We start from the raw sequence: 21,775 nt of genomic DNA on the forward strand, positions 1-21,775 counted from the left end.
TCAAAGAGTTGGTACTATATGCTAGACTGTAAATTATATTAAGTTATAGTAAAAATTGAATCCATCAGCTTATAGGAATACTTCACATGTGAAAAAAACTTTTTATTGTTTATTTTTTAATGAAATAAATACTGATCTTTTGAAATCAGCTTATTCAGGTCTGTAATAGCGTACCTGAGACAGTAATATCTGAATTGAACTGGGCACTGAAAAAACGGGCGTGAGCGTACTATGCACTTTAAAAACAGTTTACGTCAGGCAGTTGCAAAAGCCCTTCAGTTGTGTAAGTTATACTGAAGCATTATGAATATATCAATTCATGACTCTAAATTATCTTTTGAAAACTGAATTACAACTTCTGGCTTTTTGAAGCATTCCTTTCTTTTTCGCTTAGGGATGGGAAGGACTGCCTTGAAGGCCTGTATGATTCCCTGCTCCGCCTGTTGGCATGTCAGTCATGTTTTCACACCCATGTTTGAGCCCTTTGGTCATTCTCAATAAATCTGAAAGAGTTTTAGAAATCTTGTAGCTTAATTGTTGTATTTGTTTAGCAAAACCTGATGGGTGGGAAGAGATTCCAGCTCATGTCCCACAGGAGAGGAAACCCCATGGAGCCTGGCCACCATAGAGGGTGGAGCAGCAGGATAGGAGTGTGGCTGTTGTGTTTCCTGATGAGAAAAGGTCCCTGACTGAGCCAGTCGGCACTTGCCCAGCTTTTGGCTGGCCAAAACATTGCTGGCTTTAACATGAGAACTGTGTTACAGATATTGTAAGAGTGTGAGGCAGGTCTGGAGTCTGTGTTTAGGGGGAAGGGAAGATTAAAGGAAAGGTCAGTTAAGAAAGGAGGCTTTGCAAGTTCTGTGTCACAGAGCAATTTGGTTTAGTTCCCTTTCCGCCTTCGTTTCCTGACATCACTGCTTTGCTCCTGGAGGGCAGTGTAGAGCTCTAGTCTGGAAATAACATGATTTAATCTGAAATATATTAGAGTTTTAGGGCATTGTTACAGAGTTAGATCATACAATCATAACAAGGTTTGCTTATTGTTAAAATCTGTGAGTATTCTGTTATCGTTGCATTTCAGGTGCATTGTGTTAGCCAACTGTAAGGGCCTTTCAGTAGATAAAACTTATAGGACTTTAGCCTTTCCTTTTGGTTGCATGGAGAGACTTTTTTTGTTATGCTTACATCTCTAAATTTTTGGTAAAAGTAAATGGATGAATTAAGCAACAGTAGGCCCTAGGTCAGCTGATTATTCTGAAAGTGCCTTAATTCTCACCATTGAAACGATCATCTTTTAGAGTAACAATGAAACCATCCTAATACTTACTAGTTTCCAAATGATGGGGGCATACCTTATGTACTGTAAAAATGTTCTTGAAATAATCATGTTTATTTGTAGTATAAAACCAGTGACACTTACTTAAAACTGTTTTGGCTTATGTAGTACACTGATTCCTCTTACTTCAGGAAACACAAGAATACACAAGAAATGTTGTCAGATACTGCCTTGAAGCACTTCAGGACTGGTTTGATGCTATCAACTTTGTTGATGAGGTAAGTATCCTTAGTGAATTTAGGCAAAGTACTGTGAAAATCTGATTAAACTTAAAAGGTGATACACTCTCTCTGTTCCCACCCCCCCTTAAACTGAATCATCATTCTAGGTACTGATTGAAAAAGGATTACCCTACTGAAATTAGTGTTTGTAGTTAATAGTTGCGATGTTATGTCCTAGGATCCTTTATTTGTAGAATCTTGGTGATTGAGATTTGCTTGTGCAAGCTTAAGCTTTGTGAATCTTAAAAGCAGTACTATTGCTGTACTACTGTTCTGCTGAATGAAGAGCTGAAGCAATGGCAAAACAGAAGTCCTTTTCTGATACGGTAGCGGGGAGCAGCTTTGCCGCCTTAGCACACAATACTGTCAATCAATTCAGAGTGTCATTAGCTGCTGGGGCTTAGTAGGAGATTAACTACAGCCATCGGAGTAAGGGGAATTTCTGAACCATTGGAAAGTGCAGAGGAATGAGGTTAGTGGAAGGTAAGTCCATCAAATGAAGACATGCAAGATACTCTTCTTGGTGGTTGTGACAAAGACATTTGTAGGTTTGTTTTTTAATATATGATACTAAAATGTCTTTGTTTTGCTTTCAGCCAGCTCCTAACCAAGTTACTTTTCATTTGCCACTGCACCGTTACTTTGCCATGTTTTTAAGTAAGGTAAGTGCATGTTTTAGTCACACAGAAGATGGAAATCCCCTGTTGAGCATGATTGTTCAGTACAGTGTGTGCTTGCTTTTGTTTCTAGGCTGTCAAATGCCAAGAACTAGATCTGGATACTATCTTGCCAGATCAGGAGATGCTGATGAAACTAATGATTCACCCACTTCAGATTCAGGTACGGGCAACTTCTGACTTTGGTGCAGATGTATAGATCTACAACAAAAAAATAGTTGCTGTCTGATTCTTTTAACCCCAGTCATTTAAATATATTTAGAAGTATTTCACAAGAGGGAGTATGTCTTAATTGTGGAATATCAAAATAAGCCGTATGTGACAATAATAACTAGAATATACTGAGTAGTTAGGATAAACCATTTTTTTCCTTCTTATTTCCAAAATTAAATATGTGGCATTAGTTTTCATACTCTGAGAAGTATGATAATAATACTCACTGTAGCATGTTCAAAAGGGTAGGAAGAACCAACCCTTTGAAAACATGGAAATGCATGTTCATAGTTACTATTGGAGGGCAAGTTGAGAAGAAACCTGAATCTGAAAATTTAGTATTTTAAATTGAGAATGAGTTCAACAATGGATGCACCCTGCAACATTATTTTTTTAATTTATAAATTTGTATTTATTTCTGTGTTAGTGATAGTGAGCAGTATTTGTAATTACTGCTTTCATATCTAACCACTCTTTAACCATGATGCCTACATCTTTGGAGTACTTTTCAAGATTTTGATAAATAAATACGTAACTAAATCACTTCATTTCAGACAACGAAAGTGATCAAAGCCAATATGCTCTCATATGAAAGTATGGTGTCTGTTGCATAAACTTGCAGTGGTTCCTTTTCATCCTACCCTCCCCAGGAGAACTGAATTAGTATAAAAAAAAGTATGCTTTTATTTAAAGGTGTAGCATGTATGTGTGTATATGGGTGATAATACATTGATGATCTGCTAAGACTGAACTGAATAGCTGAATATCCCCAAAATGTTTGTAACACTTTATTTTCTTTTCCCTGAATAGGCAAGTCTTTCTGAAATTCACAGCAACATGTGGGTTAGAAATGGTCTACAAATTAAAGGGCAGGCCATGACTTATGTCCAGTCTCATTTCTGCAATTCAATGATTGATCCTGACATTTATCTGCTTCAAGTAAGTTATGTTTTCTGAGAAGCCAAGCCAGTGCTTGTTTACAAACAAACTACAGAATAAAATGAATTTATTTTCTTTCCACAGGTCTGTGCCTCTAGGCTGGACCCAGATTATTTTATTTCATCTGTTTTTGAAAGGTATGGTTAAAAGATGAATGCTCTTGTTCAGTGTTGTGCTAGCTGCTTACTAATGTATGCCATATGAGAGAAGTGCATACCTGATATGCACCTTCAGTGGTACAACTCTGCCTAGCCAAAACTAATACTTTACCTAAGGGCTCTACTGAAAGAGGTATATCCTTGGTTTATGCAGGATTGACTTTTGATTTACAGTGCAGTAGTGAAGCTTCAGACATTTGTTTTCTGAGCATCTTTAGGGTGTTATAAATTTTACACATGTTCATATACAAGCTTTCAGGGTATGCTAACCCAAAGAAGTAGATAAATAGATGTGTAATAGCAAGAGACACAGAAAGGGTGTCTGCTTTTCAGGATAGAATAAAATCGGAGTTTAAAAGCAGATTAATTGACATTAGCTTTTATATGTTCATAAATGTAAGGTGTTTTCATGCAGAGTATGTATCACTATAGCACATTCCATAGAAAGTGAAATAAAAATCCAAATTTAAAAATAAGTGAGTTTTCATATATGTTTCCATATTATTGCATTATATGAATTTCATTTTGTATTCATTTTGGGTTGTTGTGAATGGTATCTGGAGTTTATGAGTACACTTCACATGGGTGTTTTAATGTTGAAGAATGATGTTTCTGACTTTACTCTTTGCTATGCAGATTTAAGGTGGTAGATCTGTTAACAATGGCATCACAGCATCAAAATACGGTTCTTGACTCAGAGCACGAAAGGTCCATGTTGGAAGGAGCCTTAACGTTTTTGGTCCTTCTGTTAAGTCTTCGTTTACATTTAGGTAAGAATCACTGCTTTAGGAATGCTTGTATGTAAATAACATGCGTGTTCATTTATAGTCAGCATTTAGTAGCTACCATAAAGCTGATTAGCCATATAGTAACTTAAAGCATTCAACACTTTGTTTCGTTTTTGCCTGTAACCAAATTTTAATCTCTTATAAATTAGAAATAGACATAATACATAGAAATGGAGAAAAAGTACTTTAATGGAAGAGGGTGCTTTGTGTATGTGATCACATGAAAATTCTCTGTCTTTTTCAGAAAGACAGCAGGTTTAGTTTGTACCTGTCTTTTCTGACTGAGATAATTTCTCTCATAACTTTTGTGCCTGCCCCCCTTTTCTTTTGCTCTGTTTTTATAGCACTGTATCATTACTTAATGTTTGTATAAAAGTTTAACTTGTGTTTAATGACAAAAATATGCTAAATGTGTGTTTCAAAATCATGCTAGTTTAACAGCTTTTTAAATGTTATTGTTCTAGGAATGACAGATGATGAGATCCTCAGAGCAGAGATGGTGGCCCAACTCTGTATGAATGACAGAACACACAGTTCATTATTGGATCTCATATCCTTGGAATATATTAACTAATGTGCATGAATAAGAATGAGGAGTACCTGGATAGTAGTGTGATTTTGGAGCTTGAACAAGACATTTTCAGCTTACATAATTATAAGAAATTGTTTAAAAGTGTGTTACACTTACCAGCAGAGGCGTTTGCTCCAGCTTTGTTTTTTTCTTAGAAAATATGCAATACTTTGTAATAGTTTTAAATTAGTTTTGCTACAAAATGCCAAACTGCTCTTTTAATTTTTATTATTTTTTTAACACTACAAAATTCTTTTAAGTGTGAGATGGAAAGGCTGTTTTTCAATGATGTTGTAGAAGGTTTAGCCAAGCATCACGTTTGTCTGGATTTGAGCCTTTGATTATTGCTTATTTTACGCCAGTATAAAAAGAAGGCACTCAACAATATATTGGCTTTTGCTATCATACGTCAAAATGCAAATAATAGCAATTTTGAATGCTGCTTTGAAATTAGAGTGAAATGTATGTGTCGTGGGGGGAAGTGTCTTAACTTGAAGAATAGCAAACTCTAGGAAGTCTTTCTGTGCAGTGACATGGTTCATGTCCCCAAACAGATGGATAAATATGCAGGTTTTACTGCTATCGATGTATTAGGCTGTCTAGGCAAATTAAATAGCTTCTGGTGATTTCTGAAAAGAGCTTGCAATCCAGGGGTAGGGATTGAGCAAAAATATTAGGAATTTATAGATAGGAAAGGAGAAGATTTGAGAGTTACAAATATTTAATAAGAGTTATTAAGTATGTAAAATAAGCGAATCACTTAGTGATTCACTTAAGTGATCACTGTCTAAAATAAATGAATCATTTATGCAAGCAATCACTTATCAGTACACAGAAGTTTCCTTATTTGTAACTGGTGTTTGTGATTTGGGGAAATGTCAGTAGGTCAATTTAAGTATTGCTACCAAAAATGAGAAGTAGCCAGCCAAGATGGAAAATTACTTATTGTGTTTATGGATCCCGAACTATTTACTTGCTTTTTCTGCACTCAGCTGTAAGCGCAAAATACTCTTGCTATGAAGAGAGCCAAACTATTAGTAAAGGCAAGCGCAAAAACTTTATATACACTACAGATGTAATGTTTATTTCTCATTTATTACCTGCCTCTTGAGCCAAGCATGTAGCCGTTGACTTGCTTTAAAAAGTTTAATGTTCTAGCTAGGAGACTTTGATTCACTTCGGCAGTAATTACTGTTCCGTAGCGGCTGGAGCATACAGACCTCTTGTGGTAAACACGGAGCACTGCTGAAATGTAGCCTCTGAAATGAGTGACTGAAAACTTCGAAAAGGAAGTAAAATGCTGCGTCCTGCATCTAAATTAACTTTGCTTTCCTTAATGCAAACATTACATTCCAGAAAACCCCAATCCTAAAAGTGGTATTATTCCAGGAAGCTTAAGCTTTGAATCAGTCTTGTCAGCAGTTGCTGATTTTAAAGCTCCTGTTTTTGAACCTGGAGGTTCCATGCAACAAGGAATGTATACGCCTAAAGGTACAGTAATCGGTGTCCTCTTATAACATACTCAGTGGTAAGATGCTTAACCAGAGGGTTTTTTCTTGGAAAAAAAAAAAAAAACCCAACAAAAAACAACCCGCCGAACAATGATAACCCCCCCCAAAAACGCACAAAAAAATTAAATCCAAAACCACCACCAAAACCCGACAGAACTTGTTTGACTTTTTCATTATTATCTATTGCTTATATTTAAGAGCATTTAAGGCATTGCTAAAGATTGTTAATAGTCTTTAGTAAATTCATTTTGTTCTAGAGTGAAAATGAGTTTATATTAATCAAGTGTCCTTAGAAAGCAAGGGAAAAATAGAGAACTGAAAAATTACATTATTTGTATTTCACTGATCTGCATACCTAATCATTCACGTGGTTTAAAAAAATCTGATGTACATTCAGTAGAGTTTAGAACTGTTTGCACTAGTGAGGTGTCAGTTGTGAAGATACTTTCTTTGAACTTCTCCACATTTTGCTTACTAAAGATATCACAATACATTAATTCTTTCTTTTATATTTAACTGTCTTAGTAGCCTGTGACATTTTTCCCAGTGAACAGTGAGGGTCTAGAGCAAAGTTCAGACTAGACTGGTTGTTCTGTAATTCTGCAGTGCATACAGTACAAAAAAAGAGACGTTTCTTCCCCTAACCAGCTTGTAATCTAAACTGGACTCAACATAGTGTTGGTATATCAAAGGAGAGGAAGAATTTAAGGACTCAGTGTTCCATTGCTGTTTCCTGTCACTGAGCAGATAAGCCTGTAGGAATCTCAAATGCTCCATGTGCTCTGCTTGTGCTTCAGCTCATGGCAAAGCTGAAGAGGTATTAACTCCTTCCTCCCCCAAGTACCTCCCTTGAGTACTGGTGGTGTTGGGGTCTGACAATTTTGAAACCATTTAGTTCATAGGCTATGTTCTTTTGTGGACTTTGTTGTTAATGCAGGAACTAATACTATAATAACTTGTTTGCTAGTTTTTATACCCGGAGATTAATGAGTCAGTAAAGCTTTTACTTTTATACAAATTAACAACCAGTGAAGTCATTGTGTGAAACCAAAGTTTTGGAATCGATTCGTTCTGGTTCCTTGATGTCTAATTAGGCAGCTTAACACCTATGTATTTGAAATAACTTTATTTTAATGTTATTTAGTAACTGCATTTCCTTATGTAATGTCTGATTTCTGGAGCTTGTGACATGCTGTTATTTTTTATAACAGAGTGAAGGGAAAAAAAAAAGATTGTGGTATTTTTAATTATAACACACTTTATTTAGGGAATCTGATGCTAGATTATAGATTTTTGGGGGGTTTTGTGTTTGAGGTTTTTTAACGTAGTGTACCTCTGGAATAGATTATTTGTCTTAAATTTTTTTTGAAGTATCTCATTTATAGCTATGAATACTGAAGTAATTCGTAACACTATGCAGAATCCCTTTTTCTTAAAGTAATAAAAACCTAAAAGAGCTTCTGCAGAAATAAAAGCCAATGTGGTTTTCTTGTGTACTATAGCATTTTAAGTGTTTATAATCTTTATAAGCCTATGTAGGCTCTCAAAATGAATGGTGATATTCCAGTTGCTTTTAAGAATTGTAGTTTGTGGCTTGTCACAGTTTAAGCAAGTCATGTTGAGATCCATTCCCCCTAATCCCTTGTTTTCTTAAATTTAAGGTAAAAAAAAATAAATCTACTCTATGATTGCAGAAGCCTCAGATTTTGCTTCCATTAACCATCCATTAAAAAAACCCGAAACCTACTTCTAAAAAAAGGACGTAGTTCCTGTTCTCTGTGGGTTTGTGTGCTGAAGATGAGCTGGGTGTGCATTTCTACCATTCCCTGTATGGCTCCTTCACTTAGTCCTTTTTCCTCATGGTACATTAGCAGTGCAGACAAGCTTGGTCTGTGTTTCAGGCTGCAGTAGTAAATGCTGTCTAGAAAAACGGGATTTTTCGCAAGCTAAGTTTGATCGTATTTAATACATAGTGGAAACTATCCTGAGTGTTCTAACTCGGCAGTGTATTAGGGCACCTGTAGAACTGTTAACATTAGTAGGAGTTAATAGGAGTATAGACCACTTGTCTTCCTGCCTGGGGTAAATTAATCTCAAAAGCACGGTCAAGCTGCGCACTTTTGCCTGTGAAAACTTTTAAAGAATGTTGTAAGCGCTTGTGTTGCATTATGCCTGCTGGTGGAGCTAAAATTCTGTATCCACTGGGTTTCTTCTTCCTTTGATGGGGTCATTGAATCTTGCCTTTAATATTGCTGTGTTACAAGAGCTAAACATTTCCCAACTATTAATAGAATTAACATATTCATTTGGCTTTAGGTTGGAAACTTTGGTTTTTAGTAACTTGTAAACAGAAAAATAAAGTAGCAGTTAAATGGGATATCTTTATTTATAGTCTGTTTAGACTTTTCTGTTTGCAATTGCTCTGAAAAGTCCCTCTGGATGTTACTTTAGAGCTGCTAAACAGAGACAGCTAAGATTTTAATGCCAAAATAATGCGTAGATATTAGTTATAAAACAAAGGCATGTTTGTAAAGGTTAGATCACAAGTCTTATATGATAAGAAACTGCTGTTTTCAAAACTGAACAAAAAATTGGGTTGTGGTAGTCGTTTGGCTCACTGCACTTAGTAGTTGAATATCACCTACCTGCTAACTGCTCTGCAGTCTTTACTTGCTGTTTTTAAGAGGGCTTGTGCTTATCAAGTAGAAAATGAAAAATAATTTAGACCTTTTATTACATGTATTTGGAAATTAAAAAGAGCAGAACAAGATGCATACGGAAAAGGTGATTTGAGGCTGCCTTCGTATACTTACAATCTGATAAATACATTTATATTTGTAAATTTAATTTGTTTTTTTTTTTTTAAACTTCCTTCAGCATGTGTTGCAACTGTTATTTTATCAGAAATATGTGATTTTTCTTTTTATTTTTTTATGCCACATTGTAAATCATTACATAACAGAAAAGAAAGCTAGAAGATGCTAAAATAAAGATTGTTAATAGAAAAGATTTATTGCCTTAATTGTTAATTTTTTGTTTTGGAGCTAAGAAAAATATATTTGGTGAAATTTTGATATCTTGATAAGTACAAGTAATTATTAGTATACTAAGTATTATTAGTAAGAAATAGTAAAAATTACTGTACTTTACAAAAAATTACTATCTAATAGAAAATTACATAATTAAAGCTAGTTAAAAAGATAATCTAGAATAAGTTGTAAGGTCTTTAAAGAGAATTTTTACACGTGACTTCTTTTAAACAACAGCTGAAGTTTGGGATAAGGAATTTGACCCTGTCATGGTAATACTTCGAACGGTTTACCGTAGAGATGTGCAGTCTGCAATGGACAGATATACAGCATTGTAAGTTGACTCATTTTTAGAAATGTAACATCATACTGTTGCTCATTGCACAATAAGTTTTTTGTTTTTACTGTCTGGTAGTGCTAATCATGTTACTGATGTTTTCAGGCCCCAGATTTGTCCTTGAGTAAATAGTTTATAAATTTACAGGCAGTATCAAGGTTCTTGGTTAGCTTAGCCAGTTACTCTTCCGTAAATGTTTAAAAATACATCTGAAGTCCCACAGACAAAGCAGTGAACATTGTCGCAGATAAAATACATAATCAAAAGTTAATGTTTAAGAATCAGTTACAAATTACATAAAGAAAGCAGCTTTATCTATTTTTGATTTTTACATTTAGTTAGGTATATGAAGCACAGTGTTACAGTGTTCTGTGTTTTAAAATTATATTGAAGACAATGAGGATTTTTTCTGTGTATTCCCCCATGACGGAAATTCACCCATGGGTGAATTAAATTCTGATCTAAATAAGGAAAAAACACTTGTGGTACTCTTAAGTTCTAAGAAACAAGATGATTTGGTCTTAATTCTGTCTCTTAACATTCCAACCCTTATAGCTTCTTACCCTTACAGATTCTTATTTCATCTAATTTAATTTACTCGTCTTTTGTGTCACACCTTGGGAATAAAACCCAAGTTTAAAACCCTGTATAATAAATTTAGTGAAATAATCCTCTGCTGTTGTGCTCATTCCGTTAAGTCAAAGGGTCACCATGAACCTATACTGTAAGCAATTTTGAGCAAGGTAGTATTCTATTAAATAATTGCATTGTCTACTGCACGGGATTCCAGCTAGTTATTAGAAATAGGAGTTCATATTTAATCAACACTTAATTTTAAAGTTCATAGGTACGATAGCACTGGTACTGTCACCTATAGCTAATGATGTCTAAAGTTTCCTCGTGTTGCCTGTAATCCATTCCTACAGATGTGAGATTTCTGTGTTGGATGTCTAACATCTGGATTTGGGTGAAGTGAGAAGCTTTCCATCTCTTCTATGTGCCTCTTAGAATGAAAGTGGAATTCTTAAATTCATAGCTTAAATTTATAGCAGTAATTAAGGGTTCATTTAACTTTGTAAGTAAATGTCATTTAAATCAGTGGTAATCCACAGAAAAGTAAGACTGGATTCAATTTGTGTATACGTTCCAATTTTTGGAATGCTGCTTAAATAAATTAATTGGCTTGGAAACGCTTACCAATTTTAAAGTTGGTCTGAACAACAAAGAATGCAGGATGGTCGCCTATAACAGTGGCACTTGTCTACATTGTTGCAGTGTTTAACAAGTCTCATTTGTTTCAACAGTTTAAAGCAAAGTGGTAAATTCCCTGGGAACCCATGGCCTCCTTACAAGAAGAGAACACCACTACATCCAAGTTACAAAGGTCTCATAAAGCTTTTACACTGTAAAACCCTGCACATTGTGCTGTTCACGCTTCTTTACAAGGTACAGTCATACTTCTCATTAGGTCCCAGTATTTTGCTTCCACTTTTTTAGAACAGTTCTTAGAAGCATGATTTTTTTTTTCAGTAGATTATTTAGAGTAGTCCGGTTCAGATTTATATTTTTATTTTTGTTTTTTTTTCCAAGTCTAATATGATGATATTTTTCCAGCATTTTCATTATTTCATGAATGATTATTTCATATATAAATACACTATGGGGTACCCAAGTTGATGAGCAATCCTACTGTACTTTGTGAGGAACACTTATTTTAACCATCAGAGTTGCCATTTGGATTGTTGTTCCATGGTGGTTTCAGGGAGCATGGTGGTGTGAGTGGTGTTCCTTTGGCTCCCACTGCAGAGTTTTAAGGATCAGCAGCCTGTTCAAATATATGCAACCTTGATGGCTTTAGATCCTCAATGGCAAATATGTCTCATAACTGCAGTTGGTACTAAAATCACTTCCCAGATACATTCTGGCTTTTGATAATGTTATAGCACTTGTTTTTTAGGACTAATTGATGCCTTTATGTTGTGTTTGGTTTTGTCTTTGATTGTTGGCTGCGCTTTTTAAGAGAAATGCATCCTTTTTGAAGAGTAGATCCATCAGAAAATTGGACTTTGAATCTGCCTTTGTACTTGGAAAGCACTTTCAAAGTGGTGTGCTGCAGAGGCAGATGAGGGACTATAAAAAGTGGTTCGATTGAGAGTGCTTTTCCTGGACAGACTTCCCTTTTGTGCTCTTTTAAGTGCTTCCAGCTCCCCTAAAGCTTGTTGTTTTGTTTCTCTGTTAACTATTCAATAGAAAGTGAACTTGTTGTTAATTATAGTAATAACTGTGTGGCATTCACAGAGCGCCATGCGTATTCCCACGGTGTTGTTTCAGCTGATTTCTTTCTCTAATGAAGTATGGTATAATTTGTCAGCATATCATTAAGATGAATGGAGACCTAAGATTTTACCTGACTTAATTTAATAGATTTCACCTTTATGAAAGAAAAGGACTTTCTCAAAAGGCTAATATTGTTTACAAATTAATGACTTCAATTAACTATAGGTTTTGCTGTATAATAAGTGCAATTTCAAAAACCTACTTTAAAAATATAAAAATTTTAGTATTTTATGACTAGCTCTTCCTTCTTAGTAACGTGTCTCATTCTATTATGGGTAAGACTGAATTTCATGTGTAGAGACTATTGAAGGAAGCTATATCTTTTGGAAGCTCAGTAGTACAACATCTAATGATTAGTTGATGTTTTCCATTGTCAGACATCTAGTTCCTTACCTTGCTGAAATTTAACCATTGGCTGACATTTTTCATGCTAAGTGCCTGTTCTGGCATGAGTTTCCAAGACAGAAGCAAGGACAAAATTCATCCCCCTTTTTCCATGTTTTAAACCTTCTTTAATTAAGATTCTGAATCTGAATTTAGCCAAACTGTAGACATTGCAAACTTAACATTGTATGCATGTTCAGCGGCTGTTTATTGTATTCAGTTAACTGTTGCAGTCCCAAGAAAGTCAGCCCCAGACTGGGCATGCCCCACACCAGAGCTGACTAGAATTTTGCTTGGAGTGGCAGTACTTTGTTTCCCAGGGATTTCCATAATTTTGGTGAAAGAAGCTGCTGTGTGCAGTATGTTTAACCCTGCTTAGCCCTGGCCTGCTGCAGGGGCTGGGCTGCCTGATTACTGCAGGGTGAAGAATGAGGCTGAGATGTGGTAGTATGTAGCAGAGACTGGGGAAGGAGCATACCTGGAGAAAATACTAGACAAAAGACTTAAAGGAAGGCTGCTGATGGAAAAGAGATCTTGGGATTATGTAGAAGATGAAATAAAATTTTGACATGGAGAATGTAGGGAAGGAATGCATCACCTTTTACTGTCTTGCTTGTTGGTTTTTGGGGGGAGGGGGGGTTGGCTGGTTTTTCTCTTAGTCCATTCAGAAGCTTCAAGGACTTAAAGCTTGAGAATCTTAAAATTTCTGGGTTGCTGTTTTAGCTGGAATGCTGAATACCTTTCTACCAGATTTATGGCTGGTAGAAATTACATAGTGATCAATTCCATGGGTTGTCTTAAATGTGTCTATTTGTGAAATTTTGCCAATTCATGATAGCCTTTGTATTTCTTGACTTTTGGGACTGCTTACAGAAAAACAGTAAACTAGATTTGATGATTTTACTTTTCAGAAGTGTTAGTCAATGTGACTTTTGATTCTGACTGGTACAACTGCATATGCTTTTCATATTAACATAATACTGAGTGCTCTTTTAAATTAAATAATCTCAGGTTTGATTTGGTTTGATTAAATCAGCTGCTCAAATGTAAGTTAGAAAAGTTATTGTTAAAGTTTTTAAAACAAATATTGTTTATCTTTCTGATGTTTCCAATGGGTGTATCTACTTAGGAAATTTGGCCCTTTCAAAACCAAGTTGTATTTAAAACTTTACTAGGCTACACTCTACAAATATTCATTTTTATAGTAGTCTGTCTACAGTAAAATTTTGAACATATTTTCTCATCCACTTTTTTTGTAACTTGGAGGTTCTTGCCGTTTTCTTCCCTTAAATCAGAATAGTCTCAAGGGGAAAGTTGTCCTGGTTTTTAATTTCATCAGCACTGATACTTTCTCTCAATGCATTGAAAGCTGTGTTACCAGAAAGATATGGGCATTTATTAATTTAAAGTTAAGGTTACTTATTATTTGTAATTAAAAAAGATCATATGAAGATGGTTGTGAACTAAATTCATATTAACCCTCCTGGCATTCCCAGTTATCCAGGCATCGCTTACAGGACTAGGACCTCATGGGGCTTTATGGTGACTGATCAAGTGAAAAAGGGAGAGAAAGTTAGGTGCAACAATTTGGTCTAGCTGTGTAGTAGTGATACCTGTGCATTTTGGTATTAATCACAGCTTGAACTAGTAAGAATTTTAAGGTACAAGTTTGTTTGACTGGAAAGACATAAAATTAAACTTTGCTTTTGTGGTGATACTCAAAGGTTATTTTTTTCTGAACCTCAAAATAATTTTTAATCATCTTAAAAAAAACCCAAAACAAAACAAAAAAAAAAACCCTGAAGAATCCAAACTGTGTTATCCAGAACACTCTTTTTGTAAGTTTAGATATGTTGGAGTCTTAATAGGCTGAGTGGAATAATAATTTCCATTCTTTTAAATACAACACTCCTGTTGATCCATCACATCCAAAATTACACGTCTTATTTTGTAATAGTGTTCCATTACTGTTATTGGGCAGCTATATTAGTGTTATTACTCTTATATTCTTGGCCTACTTGGAACTTTTTTTTAATCCTATAGCGTAATCACTGATCAGGTATTTTGCTGGAGCATTCAGTTATACAAGAGTGAAGTTTAAAATATCTTGCTGATGTTTCAGAGTAGATATTCCAGGAACTTGAACAGGCAATTCACTGCTCTTGAAAATATTTTTTTTCCTAACTGTATTTTTATGCATATGATAGGACTTTGAAAGTGTTACTATGCAACAAGAAGAAATCTATTTTAAATACTAAAATTGGTGCTCATTGTCTACCAAAAATACACTAGGATAGCAAGGGTTGTTATGGCATTCTGCCTGTCTCGTCTGGTCTTTTTAACTGATACTTGTATCTCATGATACAGCTCTTGCAACCATAGTGATTAATTAAGGAGAAAAATAAAGCAACCAACAAACAAATCACAAAAAAATTCCCAGGCAAAAATCACGTATGTGGCTCAAGACCTTCAGCCTTTCTTAGTGTGGCTAACCTGGAGGGAGGGTCATGCTCGGAGATAAAATTTGTAGGTAGTATCTTGAGCTTCTTCATACAAGACTCCACTACTTTCTTTACCTTCCATTTTAGGTTAGAGATGTCCATCAGGTCTCTGGAAGTTTTGGGGATTTTTGTAATAGGGATTGTGAGAGTATCAAAGATAAAACCTAAGATGTGAATGTCTGTTTTCTGCCTAGATATTAATGGATCATCAGAATTTATCAGAACACGTGCTTTGCATGGTTTTGTATTTGATTGAGCTGGGGTTGGAAAATTCTCCAGAACAAGAGCCAGATGAAGAGGTAAGAATAACAAAAAATACCATATTTTTCATTAAAATATAAAAATATTGTCTAATGGTTCAATATTCTTTAAAAATAGATTTTTATTAAGATTATAATTTTACCTTAGGAATTGGAATGAAACATCTTTGTTTACTTAAGAAAATTACATACTGTTGTGGAGTATGGTATCTTGTTATGTTTTTCAGCAGTTCTATGTATATAACCTGACAATACAGATTGCTTAGATCTTTATTACTCTTTAAATTAGTACTTGAAATTGGGTACAAAAAAAAAAATTAAAATGATTGAATCTAAAACTCGCTTAAAATGCTAGATTTTCAACTGAAACCTTTGTCACTGAGCATTTTATGGCTACAGCTCTGTATCTTCTAAAATATGTGAATTAGCAAAAGTTTTAACTGTGCTTTTGATGAGAATTTGAATATAAAGAGCCATTATTTTAATTAATCCAGGCTCCCTTATGATATATAACTTTAATAGTTTTTCCTGCTGTTTAACATTGCTTATATGACTAAGGATCTGCCGCTTTTTTTCAGAGATTGACTTTTGTATAGTTCAGATTTTCTATGTTAATCTTAGGTGGTACAGCTCTGGATTACTCTTGAGTAGTTCCTTTTACTTCTGCTGGACAGCACTCATGGCTGTATTTGATTACATTCAAATCAAATGTGTAGATTTATGTATTTATCAGACCTGTAGTCCTCACAGTATTTTTAAGAGGTGTATTTGCTTTAGTGTTCATGCATACTGTTGAATATACTGTTCCTATCTCATGGAGAGATGATGGTCTTTGTAATACAGTTGTAAAAGCAACATGAATTGTTGTAACACATAAGAGAAAGTACACTCATTTTTTTTATTATTATTTTAGGAATCTGTAGGTGGACAAGAGCGTTGCCATGATAGTTGGTTTCCAGGTAGTAACTTAGTTTCTAACATGCGTCACTTCATTAACTATGTCCGAGTAAGAGTACCAGAAACTGCTCCAGAGGTGAAGAGGGAACCACCTGCAAGTACGAGTTCTGATGGTTTAGCTTCATCACAAGTAAGTACATACAAATACTGTTCCTTTTCATAGATTAGTTTAAATTCTTGTCTGTTTTGGCTTTTTTTGTTAGGATTATTTTTTACTGTTTTTATGAATTTCTTAGGATTTTTTTTTCTCCAGTAATCTTTCCTAAATGTACTGACAATAGAAATAGATATTATTTCAAATGATACCTCATCATGTATTTAATGCCTTTTTTTTGTCCTCAATCTACCAGAGTTCAAGGCGGAAGAGCCTCCAGCGAGAGGTAGATCTGTGTGCAGTTTGTTTTCCTAAGCGATTAACTAGCAACATGGCTTTAATTGTGCTCACCTTAACATTCAGTGAAATCTTCTCATTTTCCTGAATTTCCTTTTAATTCATATTGCCAGGATTCATGCTCTTTTCATATTCTTGATTGTAATCTTAGGTAGCAGACATTTGAGCAATGAAATGCTCTTACATTTTTAATACATATTTTGAAATAAAAGCTTTCTATCAAATATAAAATGCCTTTGATAGCTTACTGCTTGAGCTTTGTGTTTAGGCCTGTTTTGTCTTGCTGAGATATTACTAACATTTAATAATGTAGAGTAGTCTTAGCTTTCTGGAATCTAGGTATGTTTGAATCATACATTGAAAGTTCATTTGAAATTATTAATGGCAAGTTTATTGGGGTTTTTGGGTGGTTTTTTGTTTTTTGGGTGGGTTTTTTTGTGAAAACAATATGTAAATGATGGGACCCTGAAAGATTTATGGCTGGTAAATAATCTAATTGCTGTGTCAGGATTGCTTTTGTTTACAGTACTACAGATTACTGTATGCCAAATGTAGTGAAATACAATGGATATTTCTTTTGCATATTAAGTTTTAGAAAAATAGATCAAATTCGAAGTAGGTAGGTGAGGTGAAATAGATTAAAACATCAAGAAGGTAGGTGAGATGACTGTCAGAATCCCATTTTTATATTTATTCTTTGAAGTATTCAGTATCTCTTGGCTGCTCAGCCTTCTGAGAAGGCGAGGATAAGATGTTAGTGTGTTCTGAATTTCATGTTCAAAATATTTGGGAAACATCTTTCTACTATGGATTCAGTATATGCAAGTTGCTTCCATGTATCCTTAATTTGGGACTGAAAGCAAGGATAGCATAGAATAGAAACTTCTGAATGGGCTCTGTCATTACTGTACTCATATGCTCGTGTGACCTGAATAGCAAGCTCTCCTTGCAAATATGGTATGTGGCTTCTGAATCTAATAAATCCTCGCAAAATGGACAATGCCCATGGGGATATGTGGGCTCACCTGTGTTCACCTGTGTGGAATTATGCGTTACATTGTGCAGAAGTGCTCAGTAGACTTTTATAAAGACGTTTAAAAGACATAAAGATAGTGAAATTATGAACATTCTAGAAAAAGCAAGGAAATACTACTTGGAGAACAAAATTCTAAGTTTGACTAGAGCAAAGCCAGTTGTTATTTGTTCAGATATGGATGATATTTTCGTTTTGTACTTGGCTTTTTATGCAGCTGTGTATAACAAATTTGTGCAAAAATATGACATGCAAGCTTATAGTATTTTGCTGTACCAAATTTCAATATGTTTTGGAAGGGGAGAGGAAACATAAAATGTTTCATGCTTTTCTTCCTAGCTTAAAATATTTTCTATAGTTTTATAAGTGTATGTTGTTTGTACTTGTATTTTTGAAAATTAAGCATTGTAATTTTTTTTTTTTTTCCCCCAAGAACTCTGGGACAGCTCAAGTGTTCAGTTTGGTTGCAGAACGTAGAAAGAAATTTCAGGAGATCATCAATCGGAACACCAGTGAGGCAACTCAGGTGGTTCGGCCCAAAACTTCAATGAAATGGTCAGCACCTGGTGCAACTCCACAGCTAACCACAGCCATTCTGGAAGTCAAAGAAAGCATACTGTCCTTGCTGATTAAATTGCATCATAAACTCTCAGGAAAACAAAACTCTTACTATCCTCCGTGGTTGGATGATGTGGATGTTTTAATCCACCCAGAAGTTCCAAGGTACTCTCACGGTGATGGAATGACGGCAGTAGAAAGAATTCTATTGAAAGCTGCTGTACAGAGCAGATTGAATAAACGTATAATTGAAGAGATATGCAGAAAGGTAACACCTCCTGTACCGCCAAAAAAGATTAGTTCTGCAGAGAAGAAAACTTTGGATAAAGAAGAAAGGTAACATTAATAATAAAGTAAAGGGGCAGTAGAAGGGCAGTGTGTGTTTGTGCATCTGTTGATTGGTCTGTCTCTAGGTCTGTGCAAGAATTACTTATTAAAAGAATACGTCTTAATTCTACTCTTCTTTATCCATTTTGAATATACATGATTTACATGGGTACTGAGGAAGAACCTGGACATTGCTAATGTAGATCTTTAATTTAGAAGACTTCCATAATGATTTTATGTGATATCCATGCTCACCCTTGATGTTGCTGTATATACCACTCATATAAGATTATGTTAAGTTTTGCCACTTAACCTCAAGATGAGTTGGAAGTTGGGGTTTTTTTTGGTTTTATTGTCTGTTCATTCACATGCACACATCTTTACTATATGCGGGTTTGGTAATTCTGCCTTTTTTGCTTGTCCGACAGATTAAATTTTAAAATTCTGGGTTAATTTTTTTATAGTTTTAAATTTTTTAAAAATTATATTCATATTTTCTTATAATGTGGCCTGAAAACCTGCATGCCAGATGTCTGTCTTTGGCTGAAATTTTTTTGGGGATAGTTTTGAGATTGAAGTTGGGGCATCATGAGTCCTGAGAGCACCCAGAATACTAGCACTATTGAAACTGAATGCAGAGAGCCTGCTTCTCTTCTGCTTTCGGCAAATGTTGTGTTGGCGTGTGAGTCCTATGGAAGGGGAATCATCCAATTCAAATGCCTAGAGGACAGCAACTAGAGCTGAGAAGTAGACGTGGAAACTAGGACTGGCAGGGGTAGAGTAGAAGACTGGGACTGGAAGGAGAAAACTTCTGGTTGACGTAACAGCAAAGGGAAGATACCAGGTCAAGTGATTAGTTGATGTGGGAAGACTCAAACTGGCAAGTTGGGGCTATTAGGGAAGAACTGGATTGTCAGGACAGAAATACTCAGAGGAGAACAGCAAATGCAAGAACCAGTTTTTAGTGAAGATCTCAATGTGGGAGAATGGGGTCTTGAGAGTTGACAGGAGAAAGTGGAACAGGAATGCAAATGCCTGGAGGGCACAAGTAAGACAGAGATTGGCATTTGGGGGAAGAACTGGCTGGAGTGGGGCAGTGGGAAGAGACTGGTAACTGGTTAGTGCAGAAGACTGAAACATGGCATTTGAAGCAAGAGGATGGTAGATAGTGTTAGAAGATTGGGACATTGAGAGTGGGAGGTTGGGTCGGAGTACTTACATTAACTGAAGTAGAGACAGGGCACAGAGTGCTTGAGTGCTTGTCCATGCAGTATTTTGATGTATTAATAGTTTATGTAACCAGACTATATGATTATGGTTTTAGGAACTTGGGTAGAAACATGCAGCCATCTGACTCAATTGGTTTCTGGATTACCTTTATGTATCCTGCTGGTTTTATTTGTTTGAAAAGAAATTTGTCATTAAATTCTCTCTGATATGTTGAAGACCTACGCTGTACTTGAAAATTAAAGATTAAAAAATTTAAAAATAGGTTTAGTATTTTTGTTACATGCTTTACAAAGTAAATTTTTTTTTTCTTGCAAGTGATTAGTTAATGGTTCATTTTTCAACATCCCTTGTAATAGTTCAGTAAATGAGAGAAATAGTTGAGGTTTAGCATGTAAAATTGTCTTTCAGAAAATGCCAGGCTAAGTGGCTGCTTTAGATAAAACACAGCTACATCTTGGACATCTACTTGTTAGTGGTACTCAGTCGTGCTAGATTTGTGTACAGGAGAAGCACAGGAGTCAATGAATCGAGTAACTTTTCATGTAGTAAAGGGGAAGATCATTCCTTTCCCCCTATAAAGGATGTGATACTTTCAAAGTTCTGGGGCTAACATAATGATGAAAATAAATATTTCCAGTTCTTTGTTGTTCTGAGTCACTATTTGCTTCCCCCCAAGTCCATAATGGCATTGGGGACCCATGGACAGTGTGATAACTGAAATTACTGATCTCATAGACTGACAGCTGTAAGGCTGCAATTTTTACTTTTTTTTGATTGTTTTGTTTTTCTCCCCCCCCCCCCCCCCCCCCCCCAGTCTAGTTTTGTATTAATGATTACTGAGCAGACTGTGAGTGTTCCATGATCGCCCCTTTTGGTTACTTCAACATATAATGACAAACTTGGCATCACTCAGGCAATGGGTTGTTGCCATAGAAACTGAAATACAGAACTAGAAGAGAGCTTGAGCTGCTTGCAGTATTTTTTTCAGTTGCAGTGTCATACTCCCGTGGGCCATCATGGAAAATTACTGAGCTGTACTGAATCTGTCAGAGTTTGTTTATGTCTTCTTATTAAAGGCCTCTATTTACAGTCACTCTGCTTTTTAGTCAGGGAGTATATTGAGAAATTCCCAGGGAGAAATAAATAAAAACAGGTTTAATGAATGCTCTGGTATGATCCTCAGAATAATGAATCTTAGGATTGTTGTAGATAGAAGCTATTTTGAGAAATTGTGGCTGTACAACATGACAAATAAATGGGCAGAGATGTTTGGGTTTTTAAGGTGCCTTTATGAAAACAAGTTAGAAGCTTTGACTTATAAACAGGCCACCTCATGATAACAGGTCACAGTATATTAGCTGCTTCAGGTCTGAGCATGTCTATTCCTGTGCCAGGATGGTGATAATCAGACAGTGCTGGAGACTAAAGAGGACTCACCCATCAGCATATCAGATGCCAAGTGGTGTTTTTAAATCCTTTGTTAGTTATCTGAATCATCTTTGAGCTGGGGGGGGGGGGGGGGGGGGGGGGAATTGTAAATGCTGATGCACAGAGTTTGTAGCTATGACAGAGGTTCCCTAGCTGCACTGGGGAAGTGCTGCATAAAGCCCCAGCCATGGGGCACACAGGCCTTTGCATGTGCCATGTGGTGAGCAGCTGTGGTGTATTCTGTTTGGTTTTCCCACTTGCACTCTCCCATTTCCTCTATTTGTAAACTCTTGTCAAAGTAAAGATCCTTTCTTGGTACCTCAGGAAGAGGAAAATCAATGCCTATTTTCATTGTCTTTTTACATCCATCAATATTCCTCTACCTGCGGCAATATGTATATATAGCAGTTATAGAAAAGCTGGTCATATAGCCTTGTACATGTCACTAATACAGTTTGAATAGAAGGACAGACAAGAGTGAGTCTCTAATGTCTTCCATTTGTAAATCCAGAGCTGTGTTAAACAATGAGGTCAGTGGTGTCAGCTTAGCTTCAGGGAGATAGGGGCCTTCAATCTAGAAGCAATCTCA

The 21,775-nt window shown here is 35.6% G+C and overlaps 1 protein-coding gene across 3 annotated transcripts in view; it reads left to right on the plus strand.

The window, feature by feature from the left end:
- The window catches only part of UBR3 (ubiquitin protein ligase E3 component n-recognin 3), a 119,187-nt gene that overhangs the window by 36,297 nt on the left and 61,115 nt on the right, over nt 1-21,775 (plus strand). For 2 of the 3 annotated variants that reach the window (XM_086465043.1, XM_086465044.1), the window contains exons 11-24: nt 1,468-1,554; nt 2,154-2,219; nt 2,308-2,397; nt 3,258-3,386; nt 3,471-3,523; nt 4,181-4,314; nt 4,797-4,882; nt 6,253-6,394; nt 9,681-9,777; nt 11,085-11,226; nt 15,197-15,301; nt 16,176-16,349; nt 16,570-16,599; nt 18,077-18,537. In XM_086465043.1, the coding sequence (XP_086321169.1) occupies nt 1,468-1,554; nt 2,154-2,219; nt 2,308-2,397; nt 3,258-3,386; nt 3,471-3,523; nt 4,181-4,314; nt 4,797-4,882; nt 6,253-6,394; nt 9,681-9,777; nt 11,085-11,226; nt 15,197-15,301; nt 16,176-16,349; nt 16,570-16,599; nt 18,077-18,537 (1,796 nt within the window). The remainder of the gene's footprint in view (nt 1-1,467; nt 1,555-2,153; nt 2,220-2,307; nt 2,398-3,257; nt 3,387-3,470; nt 3,524-4,180; nt 4,315-4,796; nt 4,883-6,252; nt 6,395-9,680; nt 9,778-11,084; nt 11,227-15,196; nt 15,302-16,175; nt 16,350-16,569; nt 16,600-18,076; nt 18,538-21,775) is intronic. The other variant, XM_086465045.1, reaches the window with a different exon arrangement.

Source organism: Leptosomus discolor, chromosome 5 (genome assembly GCF_034619465.1).
Source record: "Leptosomus discolor isolate bLepDis1 chromosome 5, bLepDis1.hap2, whole genome shotgun sequence".
Classification (NCBI taxonomy): Eukaryota; Metazoa; Chordata; class Aves; order Leptosomiformes; family Leptosomidae; genus Leptosomus; species Leptosomus discolor.